The sequence below is a fragment of the Orbicella franksi genome, chromosome 11 (assembly GCF_964199315.1).
Source record: "Orbicella franksi chromosome 11, jaOrbFran1.1, whole genome shotgun sequence".
Classification (NCBI taxonomy): domain Eukaryota; kingdom Metazoa; phylum Cnidaria; class Anthozoa; order Scleractinia; family Merulinidae; genus Orbicella; species Orbicella franksi.
In genome coordinates, this window is record NC_138155.1 from 9,160,953 (window position 1) to 9,185,756 (window position 24,804).

Genomic DNA, 24,804 nt, shown 5'->3' on the forward strand with positions numbered 1-24,804 from the left:
AGATAAAGCTTTATTTTGTTTCAAAATCTTTCCACATAACCCGAAAGCCGACTTTTGCCCACTTTGGCGAACACGAAAAAAAGCCATTTGACGTAATCTATTGTCTATACAAATTGAAGCAATCTCATTGGTTGCTATGCGTACTAAAGAATTGTGATTGGTCCAGGAAAATCACGCCACTGTCAAACTTGACTCGCGCGTCGCTTCTCTTGGAATGAAAACTTACAGCAAAAGCAGAATTGAACTGCGAAATCTACAAATCTTAAAGAAAATGCTGGGTAAGTCAAGTCAATTTTTGTCATCAGAGCAGCCCCTTGAGCCGAAAACCTTGGATGTAGCCTCGAATATTGCAGGAGTTGAAAAACTACGCTCGGAAAACTTGCGGTTGCGGTCAACCTGGAGGCCATTCGATTCGAGTTTTGAATGAAAGGAGCGTTAGTGATGGTGGAAATTTGTGTCCTCTGTGGTTGGTGATTCTCGAATCAGTTTGATATAGTGTCGGAGACACCTTTTAGCTGCGATACAGTTGGCCGTGAGCTGTAGTGAGCTATACTTTGCTCGCTACTGTGCCCTGAAACGGACTGGAACATTCGCATCGGAAAGCAAGGTTATGTGTTTAATTTCACTGATTTTAAGACGTGGTTTTAATGTTTTATTCCACACAATCGCTGTATCGACAATTATTTTGAGACTGAGAAAAGTTCAATGTTTTAAATAAATTAATCTCATAAACATTTTGTTTATTGGGTTTGTTAGATTCGAGATAAAGCAATGGTTCTCGGCTTACCAAGACCAATTTTGTGTTTGGTTTAGTCTCGCTCGACTGCCGACTGAGACTGCTCGAGTATTTTTTCTGAGTCATTTTCTAAAACAGAAACGGCTTTATCTTTCTTCTTCCTACTAGACTATTCTTCTGGTACCTGTTCAATGCCTGGACAAGACTTTCTTGTACCTTGTCTTTTGCCCAGTCGTGTAGAATATTATCTAAATTCTCAAAACTTTCCGCCATTTTAAAACACAGAGGGAAAAACTTTGAAAAGATGACGTCAATCGTGCGTCTGTCCTCTAATAGATCATAGGCGAGAACCAATCAGAATGCGAGAATAACTTGGGTTATTATATAATCTGTTGTAGTTAGCGAGTTGCTTAATTAGCAGTGTGCGTTTCTTGATAGACTGGCAGCTGCCGCTTTGCCTTTAGTTTGTAAGTGTCTGTGAAGAGGATTTGGACAAAGTTTTGAACGACCAGTAGATTTATACTTAAGCAATTAGATTATGAGCTCGAGATTTTCATGGGTGATAGTTGACGCGGAGAACGCCCTCGTCAACTATCACGCAAAGAAATCTCAAGCTCGTAATCTAATTGTTAAATAGATTACAGATGATGTCAAAAGAACGAAAAAGTGTCACTCGAGCGGTTAGGCGAGTGTGTCATACTGGCGCAGCCGATACTGAGCAGTGTGGGCCCGTTTAGAAGGGAACTAAATATAAATTAAACAGAACACGTTCGGTCCCGGCAAGTATATATCTACTTCCGAGTGCCGAATTGTAAATTATAAACATGTTTTAGAGCAAAGACACTGCCAGTTTTATTTTTGTATGAAAATCTTAGCCTGTGCTGCTGGCCGTTTAGTTGGGGTAGAGCACGAGCAAGCGCGAGAGCGGCGATGCCGCGAGGAACCTGGTGGACTAAGCGGGCTATGAATATCTGGGGACAAAAAGCTGCCAGTTTCATTAAATGAAGTAAAGATGGTAAATATTTAGTCACGGAAGTAAACTCATTACAAGAAAGGATCGATGCATTTCATCAGGAAATTGCACTGATGTGGAGGAATGCGTTATGTTTCATCACGGAAGTAAATTGACACCAACAAGGAAAAAAAAACGTCCAACCCAGGACGTCTCTATAATCAAGAGGAAAAACAAAATGATTAGGTAGAAAGAAGCTTTTCTTTTTCGAATTAGACGCAAACTGTAGATAGGCTGTTAGCTAGAAGCTCTAACATTGCACAAGTAAAGGAGCGTTTTTTTCATAGTTAGAACACGGGAAGTGATTTCTTTTATGTTTTATTTGCATGGTAAGCCTCAGTTGACCTCGCGTAAGAACATTTTACACTCACGAGGGCAAATTATACGGAAACAGTACCTACAAAACTACAGTTCATTATATGGCTTACGTAATAATGAGTGAAATAAGGAAAAGGAGCCATGGATGACAACTTAACTTTCCCAGTGCCTAGTTCCTTGTGCGCTACGGCGTCCTGTATAAGTACTAGGTAACTCAGCGGCTAGATTCAAGTTATTCACAACTGGCAACCGAGAGCAAGATGACTATTGTTCCTCTGTGTCTGTTCCTTCTACATTTAGTTGCGCTGCAAGCTTCAGCTGAACTCGCCATAGAGCATCCCTTTTTCGCTGCTCTGGATGAAGATCAAAATGTGAATCTGTACTGGAATGTTAGTACTGAAGAAAAAGAGATATATTTCACGGTAGAAGCTAAAACGACTGGATGGGTCGGGTTTGGAATCTCCAGTGGACAAGGCAAGATGGAAGGAGCCGATATTGTAATAGGCTGGGTGAAAGATGGCAAAACTTACTTTAAGGTGAGTAATGCATGTTCAGGTCTGAAAAAAAAACAAAAACAAAAACAAAAATAGAAAATCGGCCATTACAAAATGCTATTGCGGCTTCTTTGAAAACTTTCAAATGGTTCGCCCAAACTTCTATGCATGGTTCAACGCCGGTTAACAATATTTTTCACGGACTGATTGATACAATAACAAACACGAAGCTTGCCTTACTCCTTAATATAACGCGAATATTTAATTTACTTGCGTGGCGTGTCTGACTAGGAGGGTTGTCGAATGCTCGCGAACTGAGTCTGATCATTTAAGAGCCAAGGTGGCGAACGAGCCGAGACTCAGAAAGTCATTTGGCGAGAGACGTAACGTTCTAGGCCTTATCAATAGACTAGTCTCTTGGCTTTATAGCCGGGAGCTGTAAATGTTGTAGGATCGACTCGACCCGTAACGGTTCATTTGAAAAGACGTGCCGAGTCACAGGAAGTCGTTTCAGGAGAAACGTAGAAAATTCCAGCATAGCATTAATTGAAGAAGCGGAGGAGGGTAGAAATGTGTCGGTATGGACTCGACTCAACCAAGATCATCACGACCCTCTGATGAAAAGTCGACCCGACTCGAATCATTTCGCGCAAGAACTTAAGCGTAACGTTGTAGGGCAAGCAGAGGAGGGATGTTGTAATGCAAATGACACGTAAATTATGGAAGGCTGCCTGAAGTTTAAGAGAAGAACAAAAAATAAGTTAGAAAATCAACAGGAAGGCGTGACAACCGCTTTATTTGTTTGACACTTACATGACAGACTACATGCAAATGTTGTCTACTTACGTCACGTGCGCAGCAAGCGTCAAATTTCCGCATTAGGTCGCATTATGGGAAAATTTGCGACGAGCGCAAAAAAAAATATAGTGGGAGGGGTTAAGGGCTCCCTCCTCCCCCAGGCCAGATTTGGATCAGTGTCACTAACAGTAGTAGTCCCGGGTGAATCATTAACTTTATGTGTAATCGTGGCTGTGTTGTAGGATAGACATGCAGATGGTCGAGTGATGCCAGAGGTCGATTCACAGCAGGACTATGAGTTGATTTCACTGAAGGAGGAGGACGGAAAAACCATAATGAAGATAAAAAGAAAGTTTGACACTTGCGATTCAGAGGACAACAAAATTGAGGTAAGTTGGTTGAGTTTTACATTTTTTTTTTCCATTTCTCTAATTTTTGGCCAAGAAAATCATGTCTTGCACCTGGAAGCTTTGATGTTATTATATGAGATTTTACTGTCACGCCAGTAAAATATAGTTAATGAAGTGTGGCGCACGTTCTCAATGAGCCGTTCATGACAGTATCACTTTCTATAGAGCTATTGAGCAGTTACACGTGATGTTACAAGACGTTACACGTGCTAGGGTAAGGTGTTCGGTAGTACAGCCTTTTCTACTGGCTTACCAGCAGATGAACGTCTCCATGTAAAAGCTGGCACAACTGTTCAGAGTCCAATTTGAGTTCGTCTAAGCAACGTAGCTATTACTTATTGTAAATCTATCGTTTAATTTTTGTAAATGCATTGCCTTGCATGCATCTGTGGCGGTTAAGTCTGCGCAGCGACTTCCCCCAAGCTTGTTGTTTTTGCATCGCCTTTCAACATCGTTTGCTAACCGATACTCTTGTCCGATCCAGCACGCGCTGTCTGTCATTCTGCTCGTAGTGCTGCGGAGATAAGTGAGGTTGTTTTGTCACGCTATCGCCGGAAGTTGCATGGGCTAACCAAACGCAAGGCATTGTTCCCCCATTAACGCCATCACGAGTTGTTTGTCTGTTTCAATTGCAAGTCGCCACGGTTACTTACTTTCGCTAGGAACAACGACATTAACGTGTATAAATTAGTCTTATGTACACTGTATGTGTACATACTACGACAGGTATGCAGCGCAAGGAAATTCCAGTGGCAAGTTCCAAGGCATAGTCTCGAATGTTTTCCATGACTATTTGATACCATGCCACAAGAGAGGCAATGGCCATCACAATAAGTGCTGCGCACGATGGAAGGTTGGGTGTAAAAAAAGGAACTTTGCTGTATTTTGTTTGGCTGCATTTTCTACGGCTTGGTATGTAACGTGACAAGTAAAACTATTTATCCCCACAAGTGAGTTGAAAGGGGATGCTGGAGCAGTGTTCCTGGCTTATTCGTACGTTTACCTGGGTATACGTCTAGTTAAAGAGTGAAGTGTTTATGGGAAACAACGACTGCTTGAATCTAAAGATCGCTTGAAATCTGCCTTAGGCTTCCCCATCATTCGACGTCTTTCTTCTGGGATAGAGGAATGGACAACAGACAATATTGATTTTAACACTTTTCATACATTGTTCAGCGTGCCATAAGCAAAGAAATTCCTTGGGCATATGCGTCGTGTACTACTAACCGAGAACTAAAATAATTTTAAGTTAAGAGAACAACAACAAAAAATCTTTGTTTGAAACGTAACTGGCCTTTAACTCGCTTTTAACTCGTTTTTGCAATAGGTGTCTCACCACATGAGTCAGATAAATCATCTGGTTTAGTACTATAATTGTTTTAAATATATCTTTTCCAGGCTGGAACAACCAAAGTTATTTATGCCTACCACCCGGATGACCCTTCCTCAGAGGATGAAATTCCAATGCACAGTCCTCAAAACAGGGGAGCTAGAAGCCTGATGCTGCTTAACAGTCTTGAAAAAGTGCCAACTTTACCATCGGACACTGAAACATTCGTATTGAGACACAACAGGGTAAGTCAGTCTTAGATCCTGTACAATTTGAGATCAGCTTTTGTTTTTGTTTTTCTCCAATACATTTGTTCTGAGAAAACAGCTTGAGTGACAAAGTTACTTTGTTTCTTTAACCCTTGGACGTAAATGGGTTGGGAGTGGTTACCAAGCGAGCTTCGGATCAAGGTCATTGCGTGCAAAGGGACGCAGAAAGGGGATGGTATATGAAAGGGCTACCTTTTCTGTCAGAAACGCAGTGGCGGGTCTAAGGGAGCTTCCCCCCCCCCCCCCCCACTGCTTATTTTCGTTACAAAAAGAAAACATCACAGAACGAAGAAAAACCAGTAGGGCAAGCAAAACAACCCCCCCCCCCCCGGTGTCAACCCCTTTCCTTAGCTCAAGGTTTGGATCGCCACTGAAATTAATGGAGTTCAAAAGGCTAACGTCTACGTTGGCCCTCGGTGCAAATTCAAGGTTCAACAAAGAAACCCAGGCTTTCCAAAACTGGTACCTCCATTGGTCAGAGCAACTATGTCACGACTTGCGCATCCTGGAAAGTTTGCCTTAAACTTTTCAAGTCCGTCGTTTGTAATCCGTGTTAATCTTCTCCATCCTTAACCATCCCTGTCCCTCTATGGTTTATCATTATCTCTTTGTTGTTTTTCTGTCCAGCTAACTGCTATTATTATGTCCCCTTCAATTTGAAAATAATTTTGTACATAGCCACAATAACTCCTTGACTGAGTTTCTAAGGTGGCTTTAAAGAGTTTCTAGCACTTTCCAAGACTTAGATTTTGATGGGTCATTCTTATCACTCTTAATCTATTGATGCCACAATCATGGTATGGAAAACTGCCCGTATATAGCTAAAGACGTTACTATCATTTTTGTGCCACCAAATGTTACCACACAAACAGTATGGCCTGCTAAAAACACCCTTTAATTTTAATTTCAAATACTGCACGGTAAAACCCTTTTTTCATAAGTGAATTTTGAAAACCAGGATAAGACGCAGCTATTGGCAAAATTTAAAAGAAATCTGTAGGTGGGGTTCAGAGCCACCTTAAATTTTCCAAAATTTAATGTGGTTCTGTTATGTCACGAAAATGATAACAACGTATTCACCATTGATTGGACAGCTTTTTGATACCATGATTGTACCATCAGCTAATAAAGAGTGATAAAAATGACCCTTCAGAAAGTGCTGGAAATTGTCTTAATTAAGTTAATTACCATTCCTAACCAGAAAAAATGAGACATAACTATCTGCAACCCTTTCACAATTATATGGACGGCTCTGAGGAGAACTAAGAGAGTTAGTGTAACGAACTGGCTGCTCTATTATATAAAAATGACTGTTATTTTCGTGACTAAATTTTTCAGACCGCCGTGTCAGCCAACCGCACCACCTACAAGTGCCGAGTATTCGAGATGCCTAAATTTAATGAAGTACGCCACATCGTAAAGGTGTGTTTAATATAATACCAGGTGTAAGAAAATGCTTAGGTTAGCAACAAGCAAGTATTCGACAACGACGAACAAAGTTCAACCTAGAATATTGTTTTCTGCTCTGGAGTAACGATACTATAATTTCCTTAAAAGTGGAACCGAACTTGATCAGCCGCAATTTTAACATGTAAATGTAAATGTTTATTAGAAACTGGAGTATAGGTAGAGGAACATGTTGCCAGGAATTCCTTAGCTACTCGTGAACATTGCCAGCTCACGTGGTATTCAATGAACTCCAGAAAAACAAAAGTTCTTGCGACCGAAAGAAACACGTTCAAACGTCGCACAAACGAGGTAATTGAGATCCCGGCTTACAAAAGTCTTCTTTGAACAGAGAGAACGGCTTCCAATTAGTCAAGATCTATGACATCATTCTAGTCCCCTAGAGACCCTAATGAACGTGATATAACTCTTCTTAGCATTTACACTTTTCTGGGTGATGAAATTCGGTTGATAAGAACAAAGTATTCTACTTTTAAACCAGCTTTTTTAGCTCTGAATAAAGGAAAATAGTTTATATTTTAATAAGGACCAAAGTTATTAGTGACCTGATATAGGAGATTTTTGGCGTGCTAAGTAATCTATTCTTGTTAAACAACACTTTTAAGTTAATGGTATACCATGCTAGTAGGCAACGTCTTTCCTGTATTCTGATTGGCTGTGTTTTCTATATAACGTGTTATCAATGATGTTATAAAGTTCATGGTAGGTATTTTATTTTAGTTACATGCTCATAACAATGAGTGACACACTCGATAAAGACTTTGGTAACCGAGCTTAAAATCCAAATGTGGCAAGAAAAAAAAGTGGCACACGAGCCTTTAGACTTAAGCCCTTACCACATTGTGACGTCCTCTGTAATCTAGAACCGAATATACCGCATCAACATTGAATATACTTGTTTTAATTATATAATATTGAAACCTGAAAAGTAAAAGAGGTCATCTATGCTTCTGCCTCCCAATAAATCAAAAGTAAGAACCAAATAAAATGCCAGAATAATTCGACTAATATTTCTGCCTCCGTTTCCAAATCAGGTCGAGCCTGTTATCCAGGCAGGTCACGAGGGAATGGTTCATCACATGTTGTTGTACGAGTGTCGAGATGATTTCAAAAGAGAGTACTTGAACTACTCTGGTGAATGTTACGGTCCTAACATGCCTCCGGCGATCGATGAGTGTGCTGGGTTTTCAACTATTGCAGCTTGGGCTATTGGTGGAAAAGTAAGCAGTCTAGCATACTATGGATATTGAAATGCACGACCGATGCACTGCAAAATAGAAGGGACCATACTTTCCAACTGGTTTTATAAAGTCTAGTATCCGAGCGGTACACTGTACGAATGGTACACTGTAAAATAGAAGGGTCCATGCTTTCCCTCTGGTGTTACAAAGTCTAGCGTAGGAGCGGCATACTGCACGAGTAGTACACTGTAAAATAGGAGGGTTCCTACACTTTCCCCCTGTGGTTACAAAGTCTAGTATACGAGGCGTACACTGCACGAGTTGTACACTGCAAAATAGGAGGGTCTATACTTTTCCCCTTACGAAGTCTAGTACACAAGCGGTACACTGCTCGAGTGGTACACTGTAAAATTATAGGAGGATCCATACTTCCCCCTTGTGTTACAAACAGGAATTTAGCATACCGCCTGAATATTTAATCCGCCTGCTCGGTAGAGTGGGGGACGTCAGTTAGTGTAAATTGCACAATTCAAGGAGAATGAAAGCGTTGAGAATTACCCGGCGGTACATCCAAACCGCTGGCCTTGAGATTGTTCGCTGGTTCTCTTTCTTAAAGTAAAAACAAGTTGTTGATCTTGTTTTCAAGGAGTTTCATTACCCTGTGGATGCTGGTTTTCCAATCGGAAAAGCTGATAGCCCAAAGGTGCTTATACTGGAGATGCATTACGATAATCCTGAAAACAAACAAGGTAATCTATTAGAAAAATTGCATTGGATTCTTTAATAGCGTTCTGATGAAAATGAGATGTGTATTAATGTTGATTTTATGAAAACAGAGAGAGCCTTTTAAGATCTCTTTCAAATAGCCTTACCGCGATCAAATCTACTTGACGAAGCATAACACACAGTGCTTTTGTTGTTTAGGGATAACAGACAGTTCAGGCCTGAGGTTCTACCACACCAAACAATTAAGGAAGTATGATGCTGGGGTGCTGACGGTAGGAGCAATGGTCTTAGATTTCATGATAATTCCACCAAGACAGAAAAGTTGGGAAACCACGGGTGTCTGCTCAAAGGAATGCACACAAGAGGTAAAAAAAAATATATAAAAAAATAAATTATAATATTTGAGAGGAGGCCACATCAGCTTTAGCTGGTTTTCAGGCGGGTCCTCTATCCTGGTGGAATTGAAATTTGGAGATGTTGGTTTTTGTGGAGGGAAGCAAACCGGAGAACCGGATGAAAAAACTCAGAGCAAAGCAAGAACCAATAACAAACACAACCCACACATGACACTAGGTGGGAATCGAATCCGGGCCAAATTGGTGGTAGGGGAGCGCTCTGCTATCCCTGCCCCTCTACCTGTTTAAATTGTGATCAATATTGGTAATATTATCTCTGGAGGTGCGTAACCTTTACGTTACAGACTGCGAAGCGTGAGTCTGATTACAGACATAATAACGTACATGCAAAAATTTCAGCAAGCTGATTAGCCTAGAGCACGTCAATTAATCCCAAATAGTGCAGAAAGTTGACATTGATAGCAAGAAGTTAAAGTGAGTGCAGAGAGTTGAAATTAAATTGCATTTATATCATTAACAAACAATCAAGCGATTTTTCTCCTGGAGTTTGGATCGATTAAGCACTCGTAAAGTTTTCAAAGACTTCAAATTAAACTTGCTCTACTGGCTCGCTTTTTTGCTTTGTTTTGGTTCGGTCTTTGAAAATTGTACTTTTGCTTATTTATTCCACGTTGCACTCGAAATCATATGATTACCTGTACAAACAGACCTCTTCCAGTCGGTTATGACGCCAACAGTAAATACAAGGGCTATAGAACGCCATAACCAACTGGTTTCAGCTACAATTTTAATAGGGTAAGGAAAAGTAAATTACAAACTTCTCCCTTCCTTGGTCTGAATAGTCTTCTGTTTTTGTTTTGTTTTGTTTTTTTTTTTTAACTAAATGGTAAAAAATATCACTCAAAACAATGCTTTCTTAGACCTGCTTATCTTCTTCCGTTAGCTTCAAAATATTTGGATTGATATTATTTCTCTAAACTGAAGGGATTTAAAGACTCTACGCTTCCTACAGGAGGAATAAATGTCTTTGCTACCTTGTTGCACACTCATCTAGCAGGTAGATATCATATTTCAATAGAATAGTACTTTTGATAACTAGTACTGTTGGTAATGTATGGCACTATTTTACCGAAAGTATAGTTGAGCTAATAATTAACAACAATTATATGTTATACACACTAAGCTCGAGGCATGTTAAAACACAAGCAATTGTGTCCATATAAGTATTTTCTTTTCAAACAGGATCCAAAAGTTGTTTTAATTACATTTAAAACGAAAATAATTTTTTTTCGGGCTAAACTTTGTTGTGCTTGGCAACCTTCTCAGATTCCGTATCCTAGAGGGTCTTGTTGCCTACCTACCTACCTACCTACCTACCTACCTACCTACCTACCTACCTACCTACCTACTTACCTACCTACCTACCTACCTACCTACCTACCTACCTACCTACCTACCTACTTACCTACTTACCTACCTACCTACCTACCTACTTACCTACCTACCTGCTGGCTTGGCTGCCTGCCTACCTACCTACTAAGGCTCGCGCGCCTACTTAACTACCTGCCGGCCTGCCTACCTACAGTGTACCTACTTACCTACCTACCTGCTGGCTTGGCTGCCTGCCTACCTACCTACTAAGGCTCGCGCGCCTACTTAACTACCTGCCGGCCTGCCTACCTACAGTGTACCTACTTACCTAACGACCTACTTACCTACCTGCCACACTGTACCTACCTAGCTGCCCACCCTGACTGTCTTTGTACTGATTCTACCTTCTTAACCTTCTAACCACACTTTTTTTTGTTTCCCAAGGCCGCAAAACCTGGCTTCGTCACCTGAGAAATGGTAGAGAGCTGCCCGATATAGTCAGAGATGAGCATTACGATTTTAATTTTCAGGCGAGTATTTAACCATTTTCAAGTTTTTGTTTTCAGGTTCTGATTCTTTTTTTCTTTTTTTTTCCCTCGGACGCACAAGCTAACTCATACCTCCACCATTGCACAAGATGGGAGGGGTGGATGGAATCCCCCTCCCCTCTTTGTTTTTGTTCTGTTTAGGCAGAGCGAAATAAATTTACATTGATTAGATAGCCCTGAGCTTGCCCTACAAGATGGTACTATTTCTGTTGCTTATGACGTCAAATCACGTCATTGGACCCCCAATCTTGGATTTTTCTATTTTCTTAAAAGTCAAGAAATAACAGAAATTAACACAAAATCAAGCAGCAATGCTCATAAAATGTACAAATTCCCGAGTTGCCTCAATTTGGCGAAGAAAACTGGAAAACCCACAGAAATATCTCAAAAACGTGATTTTTGGCAAGACCCACATGAAATTTGATGGTTGCCATGGCAACGTCAAGTATGATGGACACGCAAATGACATATCGAAGTTTCCGCAGAGAATGAAGGAACAACTACTGAAAGTTTCATCGTCTTTCAAAATTTTGAAAAAACCTTATGGGGGTGGGGTGGCACCTAGCTCCCTTTGACGTCCGAGGGTTAAGAAAGACAGTAGCGAATCTTTTGTTTTTTTGTAACTAATGTATAACAAAGCCATTCAAGAGACTAAATTCTCAAGAGAGAAATTAAAGTAAATTCTTCATATTGCTTTTATTCTCAGGGAAATCCATCTCAAGTTATTTTTAGATGTGATCTTCAGTTCTCTCTCAGATAATAGTACCACGCGCGTTGCGTGGAATATGAAGATGCGCGTAAAGCCAACTGGCTTTTATAGATGAGTAAAGACTGTTTACAGCCTCTCTATTTACGCACACGAAAGAAAAAGCGAGCGAAGCGACCGCGAAGCGCGCGGGGGTGGGGGGTGGGGGTGGGGTTTGCGAGCGATGAGTAAAATGTGAGTCACATGCAGGATTGGCCCTTTCGAGACCCTTTGGAGATTTCTGAGGCTAAGAGTGATCTAAAAATGTTTTGACATAGGAAACCTTAGAAACAGCTCCCTTTCATTTCATCTTATCATTATCCTTTATAAATTCTATACTATCGATTTCTATATCTGGATTTAATCGCAGTTCTACAAGTAATGCATTGGTAAATGTTCCTTTATTTTCGATTCTTGGAAATAGGAATATCAACTGCTGCAAAAGGAGGTTCACGTTGCTTCGGTGAGTGGTAGCATCTTCTATAAGCTTAACTAGCTAGCTAAAAATATATTTTATGTTACAACCATGTATTTCGAAATTAGCTTGTAAAAGTATCGAAATATAGTATAGACGTCCCAGTCCTCTTTAAAGCAGCAATGTCTCGATATTAATTGTCCTTTTTTTTTTTTCTGGTGTAGAACATAACTTCAGATATTCTATTCTATGTAAACTGCTGAGGGGAGTAAAAATTGCAGTTAGGTTTTCAAGACAAGACAACGTATTTGAAAGTCTGCTAGACGTTTTCAAGTTGGCATCACAACATCAGCACTGCTTGTGTTACATAATAGCACCCGGCCAATTTCTGGGTTTGGTGCACTCAGTTAGTAATTAACTTTTAAGAAAGCTCGGCCAATATTTTTAGGTTTCCATCAACGTTTATATGTCTTTGGGGTTTCTACTTCGAAGTCGTGCCCTTGATAAAACTGATGACGAGCGACAAACTTAAGAATTCCATTAAACGCGGATGTGCGGTTCCTTCAGCTTCATCTTCACTGCTGTTTTGTGCAGACTATCTTATATCTAATCATGATGGGGATATTTTTGTTGGCAGGGTGACTCCCTGGAAAACGTTTGTATTTATAACACAGAGGATCGGAAGACAGCTACAAAGGTAAGTAAATAACAATCACATAGAAAGTTCCGGATCTTCGGGTTATCGATACCGATCAAAGAGAATTCTATATCTTCAGTCAAAGAGAGCTTCTGGGAAAAATGTCAGCCCTGCATGTAGGTCTTGACAATACAGGTTATCAATGACTAGCTCGGAAATCAGTACTAAGAGATCGATGACTTCATGATTGAAGTCATGTAAGAAGAAGAATTCTAGAAACTTACTGTAACACGGTCTACATGTAAGTCTTGAAAGATAATGGTCTGGCAATGGTGGATTTTTCTTTTCCCTCTAAACTGTCCTATATTGCACTCTTATCAGTTCACAGTAGCAACAAAGCATGCTTTGAGCCTGAAAATGGGAATGTTTCAATTTTAATTAAACAAGTTTCTCAAAAACAATTTTGTAGTTCAGTGCATTGTCCAAATTTGAAAGCCGTCCGTTTCGAAAAACAAATGGATAACTTTTAAAAGCGGCTTTACAGATTTCGCAATTACATGGAATATTCACAGGTACTTTACACCCTTAAACAGTAAAATGGGGCGAGAACCTGCTGTTCTGTTTAATCTTCCTTGTCAATCTTAACGGGCTTGTTTGCCACCATGCTTTAACATTCATGCTTAACATTTTTGGGGACGTTACAAAGGTGCTTAGAATAAGCTTAAGAAAAAAAAATGTCCAAACTCAAACCCAGACCTCTGCATCCTAAGCAAATAGTTGCGTCAATGCAGAGTGGTGTTGGATTTTGAGTGAAAATAAATGTCAATCGGCTCAGCTAAACCTACCTAGTTCTCAGGCATGCCTCTTAAAGTGGGAAAAACTAAAAACCCCAACTGGTGGTAGGGGGACCAATTGGTGATTTACAAACATGATCTAGGAGTTAAAACAAGGGTCAACGAGAAACAACTCTAGTTTAGTGGTCAGAGAGGTCGTTGAACCCGTGCCACCCATATTTCAAGTCCGGCGCACTAGCCATTCGGCCATGCTACTTCTAATAATTATCTAATATCTTATTTCAGGCAGGACTTGGAACTACCCAGGAGATGTGCTTATCATATGTCATGTACTATCCTAAAGTCAACCTAACAAACTGTCGGTCCACTGACGCCACGGCGTTCTTTTCATGGCGTGGGAGATATATTAAGTAAGTCTTCCACGCTCGACCCTCGTGGTTGCAATTGATAGAGTGGAATCAACTAGTCTTAAAGTCCAATTGACACTGTCTTCCTTTGCCTTAATCTACTACAATTTGATAAATTGCGGAGTATTTCACTGCCGAAGACGGAGGCTTGATTTCCACTGCGCTTTTCATTCTGTCCCTTCCGGAGAGGAAAGCGGACTCATTTCCCTAACAGCGGCTCGCCGGTAATCGAGCCTACCATAGACGCAGTCCAACGGTCTCTTAGAAACGTAAAGGCAAGCCATTTTCCTATTGTCTATATACTTGTTAACCTGGTAATTTCACCATTAAGATAATTACGATCTTTTTCCTTGTACAGAGGAGGCGACGATATGTCGAAAGCCAGTTTTTGGACTGACACAGTGAACACAGGGCTGAAAGAAGCATACCGAGGTTCCAAAGAAGTAGTCGTCTTTTGTAATGGTATCGGAAATGCGCAATTGCCGGTAATTACGTTCTTTATCTCTAAATGTCAATATTGCTGCTTTCCGTATGTAGACTGAAGAACAGACTTCGCGATTTGATTTCTTTAGTAAGACTTTCCATACTTTGCCAAATGAACCAAGGTAGTGTTTTTGTGGGATCGCTCTTTCCGAAACCAGAAGAAAAAAAAATAAATAAATAAATCGAGTGAAAATGAACTCTGAAAATGTCACGGTTGCATAACAACACCTTACAGAATAATGAACCATCAACGTTTTCTCCTGACGTTGGCTTTTCTTTCCTTCCTTTGAAATGATTTTTAGTGATTTTTTTGGTTAAAACTTTCCGTGGACCCCTAGTTTCGTTACGTCAGTTGAAAAAATATATATATATATGCGATCTTCTTCTAAACGCATTTTACGGTTTAGTTTTCAAGCCGTGAACAAATTAACTAAATTATGCAGGTGAACAATTCACAGAAAGTAAAGTGTTCTCAACATTCCTTGTCGTCCTTTTGCAGGGTCTTTTTCGTGAGCAAAAACCCAAGCCAGTAATTACCGTGCCCAAGAAAAATGAGTCTACCTGCCAAACCCCTCAAGGGGTTGATGAAGAATCCATGGGCAATAGGATCCCAGTTATTACCGTGCCCAAGAAACCTGAGTCTACCTCCCAAACCCCTCAAGGGGTTGATGAAGTATCCATGGGCAATAGGATCGCCCCAGGCTACCTCATCTTACTGAGCTCACTCTTTTGCCTGGCTGTTGTCATCCGCTGACCAAGTAACATAGGGAGTTTAAATAACCACCACGGCGACGCCGAGGACAGCGTCTATTAAAAATGTATTTAAATTTTAAATACAATTACTTTTAATAATTGGAAAAAATATTTATTTTGTTTCACGATAGTAAAACAGTAATGCTTAGTAACAAAACGATGGTATAGCTGGATATCGTTAGGAACCCAAAACTCTTTAATACGAAATCTGATAGAATATCGAGCAATTTCAGTTTTTAGTGGTTAAAAATCTGGTACCAGGATTACTTAAAGTATTTTACAGTTCTTTTTACATTTTCTTAAAGTTAAAGATATAAATAGTTGTCTGAAATAACACCGAAAACAATCTCCCGTGGGAACGAGAGAAAATGAATTTCAAAGTTCAGAAAAATTGTGCCAACACAGGTAAAATTTCATCATAAGTTTCATTTCACCAGTACTTTCAAGAATTTCATACGATTTTCAACATCTCTTTTCGACGTTTGGTGTCGCTAGAAATGATTTTTTTGAGAGAGGATATTTAAACCAGTCGTACAGAAGTTTGCAATACGATGTAAATAATCTTGGTAAAAAGTTTTGTCCACTTGTTACTGGAACTTCTGGTGGATTTCGTCTTAATTAGTTGACTTCAAAATACACGGTATTTTAAAACGCGTCCACTCCAATGCTGGACTGAATCAAGCATTCAAAGATTTGCATTAGCTGTTTAGAAACCCATGCTACCCGGCTCATTATTCCTTACTTTAGGGTGTTTAGGAATATAATTTTTAGTTACCACCTGATTATGCACACTTTTTTGTGCCTAGGTAGAACTTAGAGCCCTTTTTTTTTTTTGGATTTGTTTCTTCAGGGACTGGTCGGTATTATTACTGTTTTTTAAATTGATTTAGAAATGTATTGTTCCATTCTCACTCGACATCTCAGTCATAAAATAGGATTAAAATGTACTGTGTATGAAAAGCAATACGTTTATTCCCTTATTTCTGGTCATACTGTACATCTTGCTAGCGTTATACCTATAGTAACCTTGTATTAACTACCTATATGTTTCATATAATATTAGTATTTTATATTTTATAGTTGTATTTGTGTTAGTGTCCCCAATTAGTTATCTTTAGCTAAATACTCCGACACTCAAATAAAGTTTATGTATCTATGTATGTATGTATTAAAATTAACTGTTGAATTAATAAAAGAGAGAGGAGAGAGAGAGAAATAAATAAATAAATAAATAAATAAATAAATAGAGATTTTGTTAATTTTAAATCTATTGGCCAAATTCCTGACTCCACACATTTCCATCCTTTTTGGCGAGGCGATCATTGCTGATGCAGGGATCATTTCCTGTCCTGAAATCATATCCGGCCCCAGGATCATGTCCGATCCCGGGATCATGTTCGGTACCGGGATTATGTCCGGTCACGGGATCATGTCTGGTCCCGGGATCATTTTCGGGCCTGTGCATTCTTGGTCTGGTTTGAATAACCTTACCCTTCGAGCAGAGTCAATTCGATCTTTCCTTAGTAAGTCTTATTTTGCGACTTATCTTGGGAAGATTCTTACTCGCTGGGTATGATGACCTTTGGGGATCCTTTGTCTATAGTTGTCAGTACGTAGTCATGATTACCATGGTAATAAATAAACAAACAAACAGACGGAATCTGAATAGCTTTCATAAATCGATGGTTCGATCCGAAGATTGTCAAGACATCTTGCGTAAAAACAGTCTGATTTCCTTTTTTCTCAAAAAAATCTTCGCATAGACTTTTGACGTAATGCGTTTCTGCAGATTTTTGATAACCACATTTGACAGAGCAATTTTAAACCAATCATCAGAAATATTGATAAAGCCTGGCACGGTTTTGTAGAATAGTTCCTTGGGATTGATACAATGCAGTAGTTTTCTTTCCACAGCCGAATTCGATGCCCGAGAAATTCGCTGGAAGCAACGTTGGGTCGTGTTGGGTTTCTACGCCGCTGTTTTCTCCCAAATAGATAAATTGCAGCGAAACATTTAATCAGATAGGTTATATTAGAACCTTTGCATTCAGGTATATAGTTTTTGGTCAGCTTTAAAGTGCCCCTAACCCCAAATTTCTTTTTCTCCGCTAATAAAAAATTCCTTTTTCGTCTGATAACCACTGCGAAAAAACTATAGTTGCAGCTATTTTCATTAATTTTGCGTGAATTTTTAAAGTCTGCAGAATTGCCCTTTTCCATGTTCACGGCCGACGAATAGTGGAGAATGGAACGAGTTGGCTCCTGACGTCATTTCGGGAATAACAATATTTTGTTTCCGAGAAGAATGTATGCGAAGACGCGATAGTGTGTGTCAAAGTCGTTCAGAATGCAAGGAATATGTGTTTTTGGAGGTTGTAGCAATACAGGATGCGTAGGATAGAGTATTCCTTCTCTTTCAATACTTCTGTCTCGATGAAATTCGACCAGAAACGAGAAAAAGACCAACGAAGTGGGAAGTGGGAAGCGAGGAGCCATCTAGGATTTCTTCGATCTCGGGTTCGCCGCTGCTGTAAAACCTAGAGAATTTCATGGCCTGTATATTCTTGTCTATCTCTAGAGGAAAGCTTGGCATTGTCAGGGTACTGCATAAGACACACATTTGGGATAAGCTGGAAGCCATCTGACTATTCCGAGCGCAAACGTTCCTCTGAGAGGGAAGGAAATTGTACGGTAAATTGAACGCATCTCGATTTTTGTACTCGAAATAACGACTTTTCTAAACGAATAGTACACGAAACCTATGTCCTACAACAAGGCGATAAAGATTGACGAGGCTTCGAGTTGGTGAACTAGCTATGTATTTGTAGATTTTAATAAAAACACACGTAGGCCAGAGGTCGTGATCCGGACGTGTTTCTTAATAAAGGCCGTTCCGAATAGAGAGTTGTTTTGTTCTTTGAGCTTCGTATTTGAGGAACGAAATATATCTGAATTACAAACGTAGAATGGCTCAAGCATTCACAAATATATGAGGAAAGTGAAACAAACGATTAAGATTCGACTTTATAGCTGCCGACGGAGATTGTGCTGAGAGAAGAATGCGCTTTTCAGTCAACCGAAACGCAAACTAATAAGTCAAGAACTCCCAGGTTATTAGCGTTCATAAATGAACATTTCACTCAAAATAACAGTGAAGTAGAAATGTATTCATTTAAGTGATACTATATTGAACCTCTTTTCAAGACCTTGTCGAAGGATTTTCCATTATTTACTAGTACGCAGAAATATGCAAATTTCTGTAGTGGCCGGCTGAATAGGTATGTGCGGCCCCAAGTGGTATGATTTTGAGTCTAAAAAAGGGTATAGTTGCTGTACATTTTGGCCTAAAATAGCGTATGTTATCACTATGGCCTGGCATCGGGTATTTTGTTTACAGGGGAGTATTTTTCCGCATCATATATTGGCACATTTGTAGCCCTTCTCAAAGTTTACGTAAATGGGAGCCATTTCTGGTTTGCTGATTTCATATAATAGAGTCGTGTACTAATTTGAAAGGTTTGAAATGGGGTATCGACTTTTAGCTCAAGCCTAAAATAAGGTATGGAAAATCACTGATTTTGGTCTTAAGTAGGGTACGTATACAGATTCCAAGGTCCTTGCCGCACAGCCCAACCAAAAGCATTGGGGAACCCCCACCCCTTGTAGTTATGTAGCTGAACCGTGCGTCATACTATAATTATCATGATAATTAAAATTTAATATCACGATATAATAATTTCCTCCTTGTGCAGTGTCATCATAGATTTCGCTCATAACAGGCAAGCTATAATTTATTTCGCTACAATTTGTTGACAGAGCACTATGATTGTTCCTCTGTGCCTCTTCCTACTGCATTCCGCTGCGCTGCAAGCCTCAGCTGACCTCGCTATAGAGCATTCCTTTTTCGCTGCTCTGGATGAAGATCAAAATGTGAAGCTGTATTGGAATGTCAGCACTGAAAACAAAGAAATTAACTTCACTGTGGAAGCCGAAACGACTGGATGGACCGGGTTTGGTATATTCAGCGGGCAAGGCAAGATGAGAGAAGCTGATATTGTGATCGGCTGGGTGAAAGATGGAAAAGCTTACTTCAAGGTGAGTAAATGATTCTCACGAGCAACAAGGTCAAGCCGCTTCATTTGAAAAGCTTCAAGCTGTTGGACAAAGGTATTAAAGTCGAGGAAAAGGCTGTTGTTATTCATCGTGGTAGATGCAATAATAAAGTGTATTATCGTTTGTCTCACGATGTAGTCACTTGAGATGTAGATCGCGATGTTTCGACTGCTTACTGCTAGTCTTCTTCAGGCGATAAGGTTGACTGATTGCACGGTATCATTTATATCACAAAGGTCGGCTATGATTGGTGCATTTCGATCCTCCTATTGTTCCATTGTTCCGGCGAGTAGCTGTTCCCTCAGTGGTCCGCTGTTGTACCGTTCTCCTGTTGTTGTGTTTCTTGATCGTGGGTATCCATGCTTCAGGAATTTCAATTCCACTATCCCTGTTGATGTTGTTAGGGTGAAGTCTTATGTGAATAGCTTCCTTGCCCCTACGCGTGTACCAGTGAGGATCTCGATCAATAAACTTGACCTCATTCCAGATGGGATAGTGGCCGGTCTCGTGGGTGTGTTCAGAAACGGCGGAGGTCTGGGTTCGGGCGAGTCGTATATCCCTGTCGTGTTCTTTGATCTTCTCCTGCATAGATCTCCCTGTTTCCCCGATGTAGACTTTGCCGCACTCACAGGGAATCCTGTAGACAACACCATCTTGTTTAGCCGGGTTGACGGTGTCCTTTGGTCGCACTAAGTGTGACCGAAGTGTCGTGTCGGACTTAAAGACGGCGCGAATGCCTTGTTGTTCTAGGCAGCGGCGGAGAGACTCCGAAAGTCCTTGGACATAAGGTAAAACGGCGGTGGATTTAAATTCCGCGGCAGGCTCTCTTCTTGGGGTTGTTTGTGCCTTTGTGATCTTCTGTACAAAAGAGGAGGGATATCCGTTAGAAACAAGTACAGATGACAAATGTTTCTTCTCCCCAGCGATTACTGATGGTTTGGTGACGAGACGTTTAGCCCGGTCGTACAGACACTTCACAATACCGCGCTTCACTGACTGAGGGTGGTGTGAATCATACGCTAGGTACTGATCAGTATGTGTTGGTTTCCTGTAGACACTGGTGGTAAGGCGGCCATCAGGTTCTCTGTAAACTGACGTGTCGAGAAAGGCGATCTTGTTGTTGTTCTCGATCTCCGTGTTGAAACGGATTGATGGTTGTTGACTGTTCAGGTGTTGCAGGAAGACGTCAACTCTATCCCGATCCAGGATGGTGAAAGTATCATCTACGTAGCGTTTCCTGAAGCATGGATACCCACGATCAAGAAACACAACAACAGGAGAACGGTACAACAGCGGACCACTGAGGGAACAGCTACTCGCCGGAACAATGGAACAATAGGAGGATCGAAATGCACCAATCACAGCCGACCTTTGTGATATAAATGATACCGTGCAATCAGTCGACCTTATCGCCTGAAGAAGACTAGCAGTAAGCAGTCGAAACGTCGCGATCTACATCTCAAGTGACTACATCGTGAGACAAACGATAATACACTTTATTAAGGTATTAAAGGTTGTTAAGGTTGTTATCAGCCTATAGAATGTCTGTTAGAACACATTAAAAGCATAGGATAAGTCCGCCTTGCTCCAAATTTGTTTTGTAATGATTAATTGACGCATTCTGCATTGTCAGATTTTCGGCATCACGCAGTGTCAAAACTTTCGGAGGTACTGCGCCAAGGTTTTTGTTGGGAGGGTATGGCCCGAACCTTGAAATCTGTATCCTATTTCGGACTAAAATCTGTGATTTTCCACACCCTTTTTCAGATCTGAACGAAAATCGAGCACCCATTTCGGTTTCGGGTGTCTAAAATTAGTATACGGCTCTAATTTGCGGCCACATGCACAGCTAACCATACTCTTTAGGGTCGCACATACCTATACAGCTCATTAAAGGGACTACCCCAGGGAAAACTAGCAAATATTTCCTTTTTGTTGACTTAATTTGCTAACCATCGCGAGGTGCTGAGTAGATATCTGCACGTCTACTGTCATACCGCCGACCGGTTAGCTCAGTTGGTAGAGCGTCGGACTACCGTGCGGGAGGTCTCGGGTTCGAGCCCCAGACCGGATCAACACTCAGGGTCTTAAAATAACTGAGGAGAATATGCTGCCTTTGCAATGACATCTGCAAATGGTTAGATATTCTAGTCTTCTCGGATAAGGACGATAAACCGTAGGCCCCGTCTCCTGCATCTTCACTGTTATGGTCAGCAGGGGACGTTAAAGAACCCACACACTAATCGTAAAGAGCAGGGCTCGAAGTTCCCGGTGTTGTGGTCTGGTCTTTGCCCATTGTGCTGTTGAAATGCTCGGAGACATCAGCTGTTAAAGCTACTCTACAATCAGAGGGTAAATAAAGTATACTACTACTACTACTACTACTACTACTACTACTACTACTACTACTACTACTACTACTACTACTACGTAAAGTGCCTCTTTGCGGACTATCTGACGATAACGTTTGTCGCCCACAAGCATTGTCACCCCCTAAGGATACTTTCTTCATGCCGCCGAGCCTGGCACCAAACGAAAGCTCGACCGCTCGATCGATTGGAAACATTACCCGTTCAATTCAATATGCTAATTTTGCGTAAAACGCTTTTCTCACTCCAATGTTGCATAGTCTCCGGCATTAAACTTGGACCGGCTTCGAACAACATCTTACAGCTGACATTATCATGAGAAACTATTACGTAATCAGTCAACTGTAGAATGCAGACTGAGGGTAAGATGCTGAAGATGCAGACCGAAATGTAGACTGAAAACCGGAGTAAAATGCAGACTGAGGGTAAAATTCAAACTGCAGACCGGAGTAAAGTGCAGACTGAGACTAAAATGTAGACTGCAGACTATAGACTTTTCAATTAGGTATCGTGTTATTATTACGTGCTAACCGTAAGTATAGGGTATTCAGGGTAATTGCAGTAAAAATATGCATTTCAGTTAGAGCGAACAGCGCTCCGGTTAGCCTGTTTACCCCGTTTAGCCTGTTTACCGGTTAGATCTCAAGGATGAAAATGGTGACACGTATATGGATAAAAATGTGCAGTTTGTAGTCTTCATTTCACTCTCAGTCTGCATTTTGCAGTGAGCAGTCCACAGTTTGCGTTTTACACTAAATTACGTAATCGACATCAGAACAAGAACACTTGAAAAGCAAAGTATGCCAGGCCAAGGGCCATAACAATATTGCAAGCTTAAGGGAGTTTTATGAAGCTCTATTCATATTTACTCACTCGTCATGATAAATCAAGCGGTAAGAAGACCCATTGTTTTACCAGGTAAGCTTATGTCTATAATTATCTCTCCACAATAAGTCCAATGGCGTGCTATATGCTTAAAATGTCCACAGTAATGGTTGACCTTAAAAAATTGAACAACTGAATGCAAATTTCCATTGATAACCTCTCTGAGAGTGCATGTTGCCTAAAACATTATTTCCTTGCAAAAATTTGGCAAATTTAGGTTTTCGTATTTTCATGAGTATGTAAGGGATCCTTATGAAACTTGAGTTGCGCAGATGTAATTTGATCTACGAACTAAGTTAACCATTTGGTTTACGTGGAAAATACGCAAAGTTCTAGGTCCAGTATCGGCTATAATCGTCATAACACCAGCGTAGTCATGCATAAAATGTTTTTGTTAATTAAATTAACTAAGAAGCCCACTAAATGTGTGAAATAACGAGAATTGATCGACATCATGATCCCCTAACCGAACTCGATCAATATAACTACAGCGACGGATGTAAGAGGCCGATATTCGCTTGAAAAACGACCAATACATGTATACATTTTTTTTTCTTTTTAATACTTACTAAGGAGGAGTGGGCTAGCTCCTAGGTAGCACTTGCTGATATATCTAGATGGGCTGCTTTAGTGACCCAAGTCTTCCCCGAGGGTACTTCATTGTCCGTAACTGTGAGACCTTGTCAGTGCAATAAGGCTGGATGGACATATCAAAATTATTTCACGGATATTACACATAACATGCGTTCCATTCCCTCTCTCCCTTACCATTTCGCCCGCTAAAAGACAAAGACCATTAATCTCGATTATTCATCGCTGTCGGTAGGGTATTCGAAGGAATGATTTACCATTTTTTAGCCCCGGGGGAGGTACTCTGATATACTGGCTATATATGTATGTGCCGAGGTTTTTGAGGTTCCCGATTAACTTCGTGTAGAGTGTACTTCCGTCCCCTCCCCCGCCCCCGCCCCCCGCCCCCCTCTCCCTCTCCGGGCTTTTAGCCAACTGTCAATCAGGCTTTAGATCACTTAACCGCAGACGTTATCAATATAGATAATAGTTGAAGAAGTGTATTATTGGATGTATCATTCTATCTGTGTTATTTGTGTCGTTTGATTAAGCCAGTAGTAACTGCTAAAGAGTAATTCCACATGTGACTTTCGGGTTTCCATTTTGAAGACGTTTGAAAGGCCTCCATTTTGACTGATGATGTTTATCCCAGACCGCTGCGTTACAACTTATTTTACATGAGGGTGAGGGTCGGGATTTCAGAGCTTTAAACAGAGTTACCTTTCTTTGTTTGAATTTTAAGCCACAAAGACCTTGATAGTGTGTAGTATTTTATCGCTTTACCTAAGAAAGGAGGCCCTGAATTAGAACTAACATCGAGGTATTGGAAAAATTCTAACGCTTTTTCTTTCGGAAACAATCCCCACTCTACCCCTACCCTGCGTGCAAAGACTTTTGCTGAACAATATGCAAATAAGAGATGCGGAGCGATCGAAGATGGCGGCGTATTTGTTATTGCTAATCACTAGGGATTTCTGCCTGAAAGCAGGTTGAATGATTGTACCGAACAACAAAACGGAAAACGTTGGAATATTTACATAGGAACTTGGCAATACTGAGTGATTTGGGGGATTCAAATTCACCTAACGAATGCTTACAGGTTATGGAAAGCTAATAGAATACAGTGTGGGGCCCAGTTCTCGGCCACTTTTTGTTCAGCGTTTATTTTTCGCGCCACAAGTGAATCTGAATAAAAAGCAATTGTTTCCAAAGGTAGCTTGATTCTTTGTCTTCCGTTCTGCCAAGTTTTGTTTCGTCCTGCCGAGTTTTTCTTTGAGCACGTCGAGATGACGCGAAGGCAGGTGAATTTGGTTTCCCCGAAAACGTGTTTGTTTACGGCTACTCGAATTACATGGTTTAATTCAAGTTTATATTTTGTCCGTCTAGAAAGTCCAAATGAGCCAATTCTTGGCATAAAGAACGTAGAGTGATAAAGCTATCTGTTAAATATAAACTTTTCCTGGCGTGTTTAATTCTTTGACCTAAATTCACTCCTCAATATGTCCTTAGTACTTTTGCGTATTTGCCTATTCTCGGCCACCCTGCTCGCCTTCAACACTAAAAGCGCTCATAGTTTTGTGTGGAGTATTCGTGCCAAGTCAGTTGTAAAAATAAAGC

At 40.5% G+C, this 24,804-nt stretch overlaps 1 protein-coding gene across 2 annotated transcripts; it reads left to right on the top strand.

Moving 5' to 3' along the window:
- Nucleotides 1–1,197: 1,197 nt before the first annotated feature.
- LOC145502372 (DBH-like monooxygenase protein 1) lies at nt 1,198–16,767 on the top strand. Of its 2 annotated transcripts, none has more exons than XM_081481686.1 (14): nt 1,198–2,602; nt 3,601–3,747; nt 5,167–5,343; nt 6,706–6,789; nt 7,869–8,054; nt 8,662–8,764; nt 8,940–9,106; nt 10,082–10,154; nt 10,913–10,998; nt 12,186–12,224; nt 12,814–12,873; nt 13,893–14,017; nt 14,373–14,499; nt 14,997–16,766. In XM_081481686.1, exons 1-14 carry the CDS (start codon nt 2,327–2,329, stop codon nt 15,249–15,251), a joined length of 1,905 nt encoding a protein of 634 aa, XP_081337812.1. In that variant the 5' UTR covers nt 1,198–2,326; the 3' UTR covers nt 15,252–16,766. The 2 variants fall into 2 exon arrangements, with proteins under 2 accessions (XP_081337812.1, XP_081337814.1); XM_081481688.1 differs by lacking the exon at nt 1,198–2,602 and adding an exon at nt 3,001–3,272 and having other exon boundaries at nt 14,997–16,767.
- Nucleotides 16,768–24,804: the final 8,037 nt, after the last annotated feature.